Raw genomic sequence first — 12,749 nt, forward strand, 5'->3', positions numbered from 1 at the left:
TGTTCTCCGTGTCTGGTGGCCTGGAGTGGCCTCTGCATCATCCATTCGGGCTGATGGAGCAGGGACAGGATCAGGCCCTTGGCCACAGCAAAGGGGGAGCAGCTCTGCTGGGCTGCTTTCCCCAGGGAACATCCAGCTCCATCCTCCCCAAGGCTGCTGAGGGGCAGAGGAAGCTCATCCCAAGATGATTTCCTGCTGCATTCCCATCCCCTGGGTCTCTCTGGGATGTGGGGATTTGCTGAGTCCCCTCCTCCCTGTGGCAGCCGAGCACATTGGGAGCCTCTTCCCACGGCCTCCCTGACCCTGCTGTCCTTCCCAGCACCTCCGTGTCCCCTGGAAGCAGCACATCCCAGGATAACCATTGGGGATTGTGCCTCGCTGGGTGTGGGGACACCCAATGACACCCTGCATCCCTCTCTGCTTCCACGGGCACTGGAAGTGGCCTCAATGGGGTGCTAGAGGGCGTTTGCTTTTCGGATGCAGTCGGGAGCTGGGAATAAGGTTTGGGAGAGGTGAATCTCTGAGCCCGTGTCCCCGCAGTGGCCCTACAAGCACCATGGCTCATCCCACCCCGGGCAGATGGCAGCAGCTCCTGCTCCTCGCTGGAAAATGCCCAAACCCTCGGGGAGGGACTGCGCTGCAGCTGTCCCTGGTTTGATTCCTCGCAGCAAAGCCAGGCAGTGTCTGGCGGATTTTCCATGCCCCAGCCCACACACAGGAAGGCTGAACAGCTCCGGAGACCTTCCCGCTGGGAATGATCCCCGGCGTGCGAGCCCTGCAGACTCTGTGCCTGACGCCCACGGGAGCAGCGGGAAGTTTTAGTGCTCAGTTTTAGTCTAAAAGGGATTTTTATTCCCTGAGCCCTGCAGAGGAAAACTGGGAAAAACCAACCCGCTCAAGGGGCCACAGTCCAAAGAGGCAATATCAGTTGTGCTGAAGCTCGCTGTTCAGAGCCGAGCCACGGAGGGTTTGCTGTGAATTCCAAGGAAACCAGGTGTGTGCATCCACCCACCTCCCTCCGCCTCCGCCATTCCCACCCGCCGCCATTCTCCTGCTTCTGGAACAACCATTCCCACCAAGCCCCTCAAGCAGAGACTCCCCCAGCAGCGCTCTCCCAAAACCCTCAGCCCGTGCCCAGCCCATCACCATCCCGTTCCCACCCAAACCCCGGCCGCTGCCCTCCACTCACCGCGGGGGAAACTCCAAATCCTTCTGCCATCCTTGGGCACATGGATCCCCTGGCACGCAGGTCGGCTGGCACGGCTCCCCCCGCCTCCGCCGCACATCTGGGCAGCTGTGGCCGCGGCAGGGCCCGCGCCGTGCCCCGGCAGCGCTGACATCAGCGCGGTTTCCTGCCCGCCGCCGCCGCACCGTGCGCGCAGCCCCGAGCCCGGAGCGGGCCCCGGGACCCCTCCCGCGGACCCCCACGGCCATGGAGTCGGTGGCCTTGTACAGCTTCCAGGCGACGGAGGAGGACGAGCTGCCCTTCCACAAAGGGGACACGCTGAAGGTACAGGGGACACTCGCCAGCCGCGGGGGTTGGATGGTTTGCGGGGACGGAGTGGGCCCATGGTGACACCGGTGCTTTCTTTGTCCCTGACTTGAATGCTTCTGGGGCTTTCTGTGGGATACAAGGAGCCGGCCTCGAGGATTTGGGAGGATTTGGGAGTGTGGAGTAGCATTCCCTGCTTGCCTGTGCCACCAGGCACAACTTCGGAGAAGGACACCCCAGCTAGGACGTGGCATGTGGCTTCCGTGGCTGTCAGTGCCCACCTCGGGGCTGGGACACTTTTCCCTGTCCAGGAGGCACTGGAGGTCACAGGGGGACACGTTTTCCCTTTCTGGGAGGCACTGGAGGTCACAGGGATCCAGCAGTGGGAACCATGTGCCCAAACACCCACCCAGGCACTGGCATTGGGGTGGGCTCTTAGATGCCACCTGGGAATCCCAAAAAAAGCTCCAGGGGGGCTCAGGACATCCCTGGGGGGCAGCAGCCCTGTGATGGGAGTGAAAGCCCCCCCTCCCTGCCCATGTGCTCATCCCTCTCGGGCTCCTCCCGGACCTCTGGCACCCTGCAGCCCCCCGGGGGGCACAGGGGCACATCCCGGCTGGATCCCAGAGCCCCAAACCTGCCGTGCCGTCCCTGCCTCCCGGCATGTTTTCCCCGTGCCCTGACCCGGGGTTTCGGATCCTGTTTTCACAGCTGTGCCGGCCCCGGGCCCCTGCGGGGGAGGCTGGAAAATGTTGTCACACGGAAGCGGTGTCAGCACCCACTGCCACCCTCCCGGGGGACGCGGGGGCCTGGCTCACGTCCTGGCTGCTCCAGGACAGATCCCACCCTCTTCCCCGGCTTTGGGACAACACCGGGCACCTTCCGGCTCTGTGACCCCAAACCCCCAGAGTGTGCCAGCGCTGCCAGAACCCCCTTTTCCCCCGGGGGTGGTTGGGGGGTGTTGAGGGGTCTGGAGCAGCAATGGGGTCACACTCAGCCCCTCTCCAAGGGGAATGGCAGCCAGGCTGATGCCTCCCTGCTCTTCTCCCACCTCAGATCCTCAACATGGAGGATGACCAGAACTGGTACAAGGCTGAGCTGTTCGGCCGCGAGGGCTTTGTCCCCAAAAACTACATCAAGGTCAAGCCACATCCGTAAGTACCATCCCACCAGGCAGGCAACAATCCCAATTCCCAAAGGTCTGCCGTGAGCCAGGGTAGTCCTACACGTGGGGAAACAGAGTCACAGAGATGGAGGGGGTCAGTCTGCCAGTGCCACCACAGCCTGAGGGGACAGGAGGCAGCAGCACACCCACGTACCCCCAAAAATCCAACCCTCACACCGAGCTGCCACTAAATAAATGATAATTGGGGAACAACAAAACGTTATGGGATTATGACTGCATTAAACACAATCCTATTACCACGTTATTAAAGCCCAGCCTAATCCATCGCTGATTGAACGTGTGTTTTATATATCCTTAGCCCCTGGTAAATCACATTTGAATGCCAGAGCGAACGCGTGGGCTCGGGGCAGCCCGGGGCACATCCCACTGCTTCTCCAGCTTGGGATAACAACCGGGATGGGCGAGACACAGCCTTCCATGCACACCTGGAGGGCTGGCTCTCTGCTGAGCTCCGTGGCTGATCATTTTTACAGCAGCAGAGAATCTTCCCAGCCCTGGGACCTGAAATACCCGGGCACAGGGGTGGGACACGGGGACTCTGCTCCTGCAGCTCCTTTGGGAGCAGGGGTTTATCCTGGCACCGAGGGGTTTCTGCTCTGCACCTGGAAGAGCTGTTCCCACCAGGGGCCAAGGGACGCGGAGGAGGGGACAGGCAGCAAAGCGGGGCCGAGGCACGGGGTGACAGCCCAGGTGACAGGATGCGGGGGCGGCTGTCGGTGACGCGGGGGGGGGCAGCGCGCCCACAGCACCCTGCGGTGCCCCCCGAAAATTCCGGGATGAACCAAGAGGGGGAGGGAAGGGAGAAACTGCCGGGGGAGGGTCGCAGCCCCGTGAGGAGCCCGATGCCGACCCCTCTCCCGGGAATCTCGGTGCCTCCATCCCGCGGGCTGGGGATGCGGCTCCGGGGTGTCCCCGTGTGCCCGGCGGTGCCCGCCTGGCTCAGCCCGGTGCCCCTCGCAGGTGGTACGCGGGCAGGATCTCCCGGCATCTGGCAGAGGAGCGGCTGCTCCAGCGCAATCACCTGGGAGCCTTCCTGATCCGCGACAGCGAGAGCGCCCCGGGCGAGTTCTCCCTCTCCGTCAGGTAAGTGCCCTGGGGACAAGCGGCAGGAGGGGAAGGGTCCCTGCAGCCCCCGCTTTGGGGCCGCCCTCGTGTGTGCTGGGGAAGGGCTGAGCATCCTGCCCTGTGCTGGCCACCTCGGAGGGGCTGCGGAGCCGGGTCCCAACACATCCAACACGGCCTCGCAAGGACCTTCCCCTCCTTCCTCTCCTCCACAGCTCCGCCTCCATCCCCGCTGCTTCCTGCTGCCTGCACCGCTCCCCTCGCAGGGACACCCCTAAACACAGCCCCGGCGGGGCTGGGGCCGAGATGCAGCTCCTCCTGGGGACACGGCCGGGGGAGCAAAGCCGGGAGCATCCCCAGGGATGCAGGGCTCATAATCCCCAGGGATGAAAGGCTCAGCATCCCCAGGGAGGAAAGGCTCATCGTCCCCAGGGATGCAGGGCTCAGCATCCCCAGGGAGGCAGGGCTCAGCATCCCAGGGATGAAAGGCTCACATCCCAGGGGTGCAGGGCTCAGCATCCCCAGGACTTCGGGCAGAGCCTGTCTCCGGGGATCTCACCCCTGCCCTGCCCCGGTCTGGGGAGCAGGGGGCGGCCCCAGGCCAGCCAGGCACTTTCTCACACTTTCAATCCATAATTGAACGTTTCGGGAGGTCCTTGCCCCTAATGAAAGGGAGCCGTGCTCTGCCGCGTCACCGGCAGCACAGCCGGATCCCGCCCCTGCCCGGGGCACCCCAGCCTGGCACCCCAGGCACGCCCTGCGAGGTGACAGCAAGGGACATCCTGCCTGCCCCGTCTTCCTGCAGCACACGGGTCCTCAGAAGCACAATCCCAGCCTCTGCAGCCTCCTGGCTTGTGCCCAGACCTGCAGCTCTCACCATGCCTTCCCCAGATGTGGCCCTGGGCAAAGCCACCTGCCCTCCACCTGGCTGGCATGCTGCCACCCCTGAGCTCCCGCTGTGCCAGGGCTGGGCACCAGCTTTGGCTGCCTGTGGGGTGAGTTGCAGCAGGGCTCAGCTGTGGGTCCTCATTGCAGGGCCAGGAATGACCCCAGTGCCACCATCACCCCCACTATGGCCAGAGGGGTGCAGTGAGACCCATGGGCTCACCCCGACCTTGCCAGCACCCCCAGGGTTTACCCACCTCAGGGGATGCTGCCAGGATGTCCCCAGGGTGACATCCATCCATCCATCCATCCATCCATCCATCCATCCATCATCCATCCATCCTCCTTCTGCAGCTACGGGAAGCACGTCCAGCACTTCAAGGTGCTCAGGGAGAGGAACGGCAAATATTTCCTCTGGGAGGAAAAGTTCAACTCCCTCAACGAGCTGGTGGATTTCTACAGGATGACCACGATCGCCAAAGAGCAGCAGATTTTCCTGTGGGACGAGGATCAAATGCAGGAGGTACCACCATGGATGGGGCTGTGGGTCCCAAACCCCTGCGTGAGCCCCCTCGAGGCTCAGGGTCCCTGCAGAGGGACAAGGACATCCCTGCCTGGCACTCACCCTTTGGCTCAGGGGGGTGAGGAGCAGGAGAGGGTGCAGCAGCCTGAGACAGGCGGTGCTGCAGGGAGGAAGGGCTCCTGGAGCAGCTCAGGGGGCAGGACAGGGCAGGGCACACATCCCTGTCCCTCAGGCCAGGGGTGATGCCCAGGGCAGGTGGCAGAGCCAGGACAGGGCACGGCCAAACTCCAGCAAAGCCAAGCCCTGGGGCAGTGGTTGTGGAGGTGGCAAAACTGGGCTTTGGGAGCTGGGATGGGGAAGGCTCCAGCACCTGGAAGGACCTGGGAAGGAAAGGGTGCCAGCTGCCTCCCTGGGCACCCATCACGGGTGTCCCAGCAGCAAGAACAGGGAGTCTTGTGCTCTGGGGTGTTCCCCTGCACCTGGGGATCTCCCCAGCAATCCACTCTTCCCTTTCCTTGTTTCTGTCTCTTCAAAGCAGACATCCCAGGGCTCGTCCTCATCCCGTGGTGGCACCGCATCCCCATCAGGACCCAGGCCAGGGGCTGGCAGATGGGGACCCCTCTCCTCCCACCAACCCCAGCCCTCGGCTTCCCTGCCGGTGAAGAGACCCCGATTTGTGCAAGCCCAGTTCGACTTCTCAGCCCAGGAGGGCTCCCAGCTGCCCTTCCTCCGTGGAGACATCATTGAGGTCCTGGGCTGCCCCGACCCCAACTGGTGGCAGGGGAAGATCTACGGCCGTGTCGGGCTCTTCCCACGGAGCTACGTCCACCCCATCCACAAGTGACCTTCAAGTGACCATCCACAAGTGATTTTTGAGTGACCATCCACAGGTTACCTTCAAGTGACCATCCACAAGTGACTTTTGAGTGACCGTCCACAGGTTACCTTCAAGTGACCATCCACAAGTGACTTTGACCTTTGAGTGACCATCCACAGGTGACCCTCACCACGCTGCCACTGTCCGGGCAGGACCCGGCCCCATTGTCCCCCCTCACCAGAGCTGCCCACTCAGCCTGAGTGTCCCTTTGTCCCCAGGATGGTGCCTGGTCCTTGTCCCCCTGGTCTGTGACCCCCAGCCCAGGGATGGGGCAGGCAGCACTGCCAGTGTGGAGTGTGCAAGCGCGGTCATAAAAACTTTTCCAGAGGCACAATCCAGTGGGATGACAGCAACAGAGGGAGTGATCCCAAACCCCCAAACCCTGAATCCTCTCCAAACCCTGAATCCTCTCCAAACCCTGAATCCTCTCCCCCAGCTCCAGGGAGGGCTGCAGGCAGCCAGGACACAACCAGAACCACAACTCCACAGAGGAATTCCAGGTCTCACGGTACCAGGGAAGGCTGATCCACAGGGATTCCATCCTGTGGGAGCTGTTCATAGCTGTGAATTGTGCTGTTTTTTTATATTATTTTTATTTAGGGCCAGTAAAATGTGTTTGGGTGTTGCCCCTGAGAGTGGCTGCTCCTTTTCCAGCACTGCCAGGGTGATCCCATCCCTCCATTCATGCAGGTGCTGCTTCACTGCAGTTTTACTTCCTTGCAGCCCCCATTTTCCCACCCCAATGCCTGTCCCAAACCCCCCCAAGGGATTTTCTGTCCCAACAAATGCCCCTCACACCTCCTGGGATGCACTCAGGGAATGCAGTGCTCAGAACACCCAACTCACTGCTCCAGTGGATTTAAACATCACGGGGTCCCAAACCCCTGCGTGAGCCCCCTCGAGGCTCAGGGTCCCTGCAGAGGGACAAGGACATCCCTGCCTGGCACTCACCCTTTGGCTCAGGGGGGTGAGGAGCAGGAGAGGGTGCAGCAGCCTGAGACAGGCGGTGCTGCAGGGAGGAAGGGCTCCTGGAGCAGCTCAGGGGGCAGGACAGGGCAGGGCACACATCCCTGTCCCTCAGGCCAGGGGTGATGCCCAGGGCAGGTGGCAGAGCCAGGACAGGGCACGGCCAAACTCCAGCAAAGCCAAGCCCTGGGGCAGTGGTTGTGGAGGTGGCAAAACTGGGCTTTGGGAGCTGGGATGGGGAAGGCTCCAGCACCTGGAAGGACCTGGGAAAGAAAGGGTGCCAGCTGCCTCCCTGGGCACCCATCACGGGTGTCCCAGCAGCAAGAACAGGGAGTCTTGTGCCCTGGGGTGTTCCCCTGCACCTGGGGATCTCCCCAGCAATCCACTCTTCCCTTTCCTTGTTTCTGTCTCTTCAAAGCAGACATCCCAGGGCTCGTCCTCATCCCGTGGTGGCACCGCATCCCCATCAGGACCCAGGCCAGGGGCTGGCAGATGGGGACCCCTCTCCTCCCACCAACCCCAGCCCTCGGCTTCCCTGCCGGTGAAGAGACCCCGATTTGTGCAAGCCCAGTTCGACTTCTCAGCCCAGGAGGGCTCCCAGCTGCCCTTCCTCCGTGGAGACATCATTGAGGTCCTGGGCTGCCCCGACCCCAACTGGTGGCAGGGGAAGATCTACGGCCGTGTCGGGCTCTTCCCACGGAGCTACGTCCACCCCATCCACAAGTGACCTTCAAGTGACCATCCACAAGTGATTTTTGAGTGACCATCCACAGGTTACCTTCAAGTGACCATCCACAAGTGACTTTTGAGTGACCGTCCACAGGTTACCTTCAAGTGACCATCCACAAGTGACTTTGACCTTTGAGTGACCATCCACAGGTTACCTTCAAGTGACCATCCACAAGTGACTTTTGAGTGACCGTCCACAGGTTACCTTCAAGTGACCATCCACAAGTGACTTTGACCTTTGAGTGACCATCCACAGGTGACCCTCACCACGCTGCCACTGTCCGGGCAGGACCCGGCCCCATTGTCCCCCCTCACCAGAGCTGCCCACTCAGCCTGAGTGTCCCTTTGTCCCCAGGATGGTGCCTGGTCCTTGTCCCCCTGGTCTGTGACCCCCAGCCCAGGGATGGGGCAGGCAGCACTGCCAGTGTGGAGTGTGCAAGCACGGCCATAAAAACTTTTCCAGAGGCACAATCCAGTGGGATGACAGCAACAGAGGGAGTGATCCCAAACCCCCAAACCCTGAATCCTCTCCAAACCCTGAATCCTCTCCAAACCCTGAATCCTCTCCAAACCCTGTAAGCAAAGCCCCAGCTCCAGGGAGGGCTGCAGGCAGCCAGGACACAACCAGAACCACAACTCCACAGAGGAATTCCAGGTCTCAGGATACCAGGGAAGGCTGATCCACAGGGATTCCATCCTGTGGGAGCTGTTCATAGCTGCGAATTGTGCTGCTTTTTTTATATTATTTTTATTTAGGGCCAGTAAAATGTGTTTGGGTGTTGCCCCTGAGAGTGGCTGCTCCTTTTCCAGCACTGCCAGGGTGATCCCATCCCTCCATTCATGCAGGTGCTGCTTCACTGCAGTTTTACTTCCTTGCAGCCCCCATTTCCCCACCCCAATGCCTGTCCCAAACCCCCCCAAGGGATTTTCTGTCCCAACAAATGCCCCTCACACCTCCTGGGATGCACTCAGGGAATGCAGTGCTCAGAACACCCAACTCACTGCTCCAGTGGATTTAAACATCACGTCCCAAACAAATAAAAAACACCACCCAAATCCTCATTTTTCCCCTCTCCAAGCACCTCTTCCCCATGCCAGGGGCTGTCAGGGTGCTGGGCAAAACAGGCATAACAGGAAATATTGGCACACATCAGGACAAAGGTGTTGATGCCACAGACACAGGCCCAGAATGGGGGTCCTGTGGTGTCCCCAAGGGCCACAGCTGGGGTCCCGTGGCCTTGGGTGGCTGTGGGTGTCCAGGCTGGCTGAGCAGGAACCTGGCACAGAAACATGCTGAGTGTAGGGCACAGATGACCCTGGGGACAGCCACCTCCTGGAGCTCCAACCCCCAGGTCTGGGAACTTGGAGCTCTTTGCCACACCACACTCAAAGCCCTTTTCTCAGGGCTGGAACGAGATGATCTTTAAGGAACCTTCCAGCCCAGACCGTGATCCCAGGATGTGGCATCCCCTCCCTGATGGGTGTGGGGGCAGTTGGAACCCCCTGACAACTACTCAGAACCCGACCCACGCTGAGGAAAACCTCAAACTTGCAGCTCACAGAGCTTTCCTCCCTCTGCCAAGCACATTTCCTTGGCTCTGTCCCTACGATCCGCAGCGTCCTGCTCGCACGGATCACCCGGCTCTGGGGAAGCTGCCCGGGATCCACCGCAGCAGCGACTCCCGCCCCGGGCGGGCAAAGCCCTTCGCAAACATTCATTATCCATCCCGGGGAGAGCTCTCCTGCCTTGTCACGCCCTTGTCACCGGCAGCCAAGCCAGTGCCAGGGAGGGGCTAAGCAGGCTCTGGGACAAGCGAGGGACAATAAGGGACCCCCATGCCGGCATCGCCGCCCATCCCCTTCGCCCCCTGCACATGGAAATGCCAAGAACCAGCCGCTCCTGCGGCCGCTGGTCCGGCCAAGCCTCCGCACAGCGCGGCCAAAGCCCTGACCCAGATTCTCTCCCTGTTATTGTGTCCCGGGCCGGTGGCACCGAGCCGGGCATTCCCCAGCGCTGAGTGCACCGCCCCGAGCGCGGCTCCGCGGGCACCGCCGGGGGCAACGGGGATGTGGGACAGCCCTGTGCCACCGCCCTGTGCCACCGCCCTCTGCCACTGCCCTCTGCCCTCTGCCACCCCCGTGTGTGACCGGACCCGGCTGGAGGTGACCGGGAGAGGCTGCACCGAGCGCCCCGTCTGCGCTTCCATCCATAAAAGAATCCAAGGGTTTGTGCTCCTTACATAAGCCAGGATGAGTGGAGGCGCTTTGCAGGCTCGACCGGCCCCACGGGTCTCCCCGAAAGGCCCGGTCAGTGCCTGCCCAGGAGGAGCAGCTCCCTCCAGGTGCCCAGGGAGGGGAGGTGCTGCTGCTGGTGGAGAGGGAGCTCAGGGATGACAGGAGTGCTGCCTTCATCAGACCCCTCAGCCCTGCGGGAGAGAGGGAGCGGCTGAACCGGGAGGGATGGGACAGGGTAACCCCGGGATGGTGCCTACCCCTCTGCAGCCACAAGCTGGGATCTCCCCCAGGGCGAGGATGGAGTTTGGGAACATTCAGCTGCACCCCGGGGCCTCACATCCCCTGAGCTCACTGCTGGTGCGACCCTCGGGGGGGGCTGCACGGGCTGTGCCATGCACAGACCCTCCCACACCATCCCTGGGGTCCCCTGAACAAAGACCTTCCCACACCATCTGTGGGTTACCCCAAACACAGACTCTCCCACACCATCCCTGGGGTCCCCCCCAACATCCAAGCCCTGGCAGCAGCCCCGGGGTGCAGCAATCCCGGTGGGAATGGGGTCACCCCCTGGCACCCACCTACCCCGGACACCAGCTCGACCACCAGCCTGGGGCAGGCGATGTTGGAGCAGCCCCACACTCACAGGTGCTCTCCTCAGGGTCCACACAGGCCACGGAGTCTGGGGGACAGAGCACAGTGACATGTTGAGACCCCTGAGAGGGTGGGGGCCAGCCCTGCACCCCTTCACCCCCTCTTGCCCCCTTTGCCTTTGCCATGGCCACCATGCCCAGACCTTGGCAGGACACCGGGTGGAGGAGCAAGGAGCACATCCCAGCTCAGAGGTGAAAATCCACCTGTGCCTCGCCCACCCCACTCCCACCCTCAGCTCCAACACTGCAGGAGCCATCCCACCCCTCAGCTCCTGCTGCCCACCTGCAGGTTGGATCTATTCCCAGTTAAACCCAGTGGCAGCTGCCCCGGGGGGATCTCCAGAGCCCCACCAGGACCCGGGGGCTACAGCCAGAGGCAGCAGAGCCCCAGGGCAGGCACTGCCCATCCCCACCCACGGGGCCAGCCAGGTTCCTGCACCGTTGTGGCAATTTCCTGGGCATGGGCAGCACCAGCAGCTCCTGGGATTTGCGTGGCAGTGCTCCAGGACCATCAACACCCAATTATTTCTATGTCTCAATGAGCGCTGAACCCTTTTTTTTTTTTTTTTAATTGTTATGCTCATAAAATATTGAAATGAATGGAAATTAATGTCAGGCATAAATATGGATGGGCTGCCTGGCTCTCAGGGCTGCACCCGCCCAGGCAGGAGCACGGGGACGAGCACGGGTGATCCCTGCACGGCACTGGCCTGGTTCTCCTGCCTGGTGACCTCCACCAGCACAGCCCTCAGCCTCCCAGCTGGTCCCAAACACCACTGGTGACACCTTGGGACTTTCCACAAAGCAGCGTGGGGTGCGCTGGGAGCACGACTCGGTTGTGGGCAGACCACAGGCCGTGCTCAGCACATCCCAAGGATGCCAAAAAGCCCAGCCTGGACTCAGCCCTGAGGTCAGAGTCAGCGCTGAGGCTCCAGTGACTCCTTCCTGCAGCAGCCCTGAGCAAAGCTGCCATCGGCGCTCCCTGCCTCAGTTTCCCCTCTCTAAAACACCACGTTGTGCACGGCTCCATGCAAATCGTTGGTGGCTGGAGGGTGGAAAAGGTTCCAAAGGGCAAGGCAGTGTCTGGATGTTGTATTCCAGCTGAAGTGCCTGCCCCAGGCCTCAGCTCTACCACTGAACACTTGGTGGCACCTCGGAGTGAGTGGGAAGCGGGAGCCCCTGAGCCAGGAGCAGAGCTCAGTGTCATACCACACTGCCTCACTTTTAGACCCTCTGCTAAAAATGGAAAATTAGTTAGGACCTTGTAATTAATGCTTCCATCTGCAGGAAGGGGCCGTGTCTGCAGCGGGTGCTGCCTGTCCAGCTGGATCCACCCGGGGACGCCTGGAATGATGAGCACCAACCTGCTCAGCCACAGCAGCCCAAGCCTGCAAACAGGGGCTGCACCCAATTCACAGCCTAAATTCACCTTGTGGGGTGAAGAAACCCCCGGGATGGGGAGATGGGGACCCAGGTGAGGATCAGGTGGTGATGCTGCAGGTGTGGGGCTCTGCCACCCCAATCCACCCCCAGCAGCAGAGCCAGCACAGAGCACACGGTGGCTGGGATGCAGCATTTACCCCACATGCAATAAATCATTAATGCACACACCCCGTGAAAGAGTCTGTAAATCTCCTGGCACAATAAAAACACCTGGAGCGAGCGGCTGAGGCGGCCAAAACCACAACACGCTCCTGCCACGCCACACACCCACTCCAGAACCCATCTGGGCCATCTCCCTTCACACCCAAAGAGGTCCTGGCTGCTGGCTCAGCGCTCACCTCTGTCCCATTTGCTGTCCCCAGCTCTGGGATTTCACCTAAAACACTCAGGTTTGGTTCCAGCTCCCTCGCTCGCTGAGAGGCCACGGCGTGGGGATGTCATCCCAGCCCTGGGAAATCCCTGCAGGGTCAGCCATGAAGTCACCAGCTCCACCTGGAACCCTCCTGAGCTGATCTTCTTTGGGAGCCAAACACCTGGACCTTCCCCAAGCTGATGTGACACTTGGGGACATGGTGCAGTGTTGGAGCTGGCAGTGCTCGGTGATCCTTTCCAACCTTAGCGATTCCATGATCCCAACAAACTGCCGTCACATTCCTGTGTCCCCCAACCCTGCTGCCACCTCCTGCAGGGGCCAGGCCAGC

The 12,749-nt window shown here is 61.4% G+C and overlaps 1 protein-coding gene across 1 annotated transcript; it reads left to right on the forward strand.

The window, feature by feature from the left end:
* Positions 1-1,383: 1,383 nt before the first annotated feature.
* On the forward strand, positions 1,384-6,353 carry LOC121350856 (GRB2 related adaptor protein). The gene is made up of 5 exons (XM_041462584.1): positions 1,384-1,510; positions 2,549-2,646; positions 3,639-3,761; positions 4,980-5,148; positions 5,684-6,353. The coding sequence occupies exons 1-5, from the start codon at positions 1,433-1,435 to the stop codon at positions 5,990-5,992; spliced, it is 777 nt and encodes a 258-aa protein (XP_041318518.1). The 5' UTR covers positions 1,384-1,432; the 3' UTR covers positions 5,993-6,353.
* The last annotated feature ends 6,396 nt before the right edge of the window (positions 6,354-12,749 follow it).

Source organism: Pyrgilauda ruficollis, unplaced genomic scaffold, assembly GCF_017590135.1.
Source record: "Pyrgilauda ruficollis isolate IOZ18807 unplaced genomic scaffold, ASM1759013v1 scaffold16, whole genome shotgun sequence".
NCBI classification, from domain to species: Eukaryota; Metazoa; Chordata; class Aves; order Passeriformes; family Passeridae; genus Pyrgilauda; species Pyrgilauda ruficollis.

Coding starts and splice junctions, on each gene's coding strand:
- LOC121350856 (XM_041462584.1), top strand. CDS start 1,433: ATGGAGTCGGTGGCCTTGTACAGCTTCCAGGCGACGGAGGAGGACGAG. Junction 1,511..2,548: donor ACAAAGGGGACACGCTGAAG/GTACAGGGGACA, acceptor CTCCCACCTCAG/ATCCTCAACATGGAGGATGA. Junction 2,647..3,638: donor ATCAAGGTCAAGCCACATCC/GTAAGTACCATC, acceptor TGCCCCTCGCAG/GTGGTACGCGGGCAGGATCT.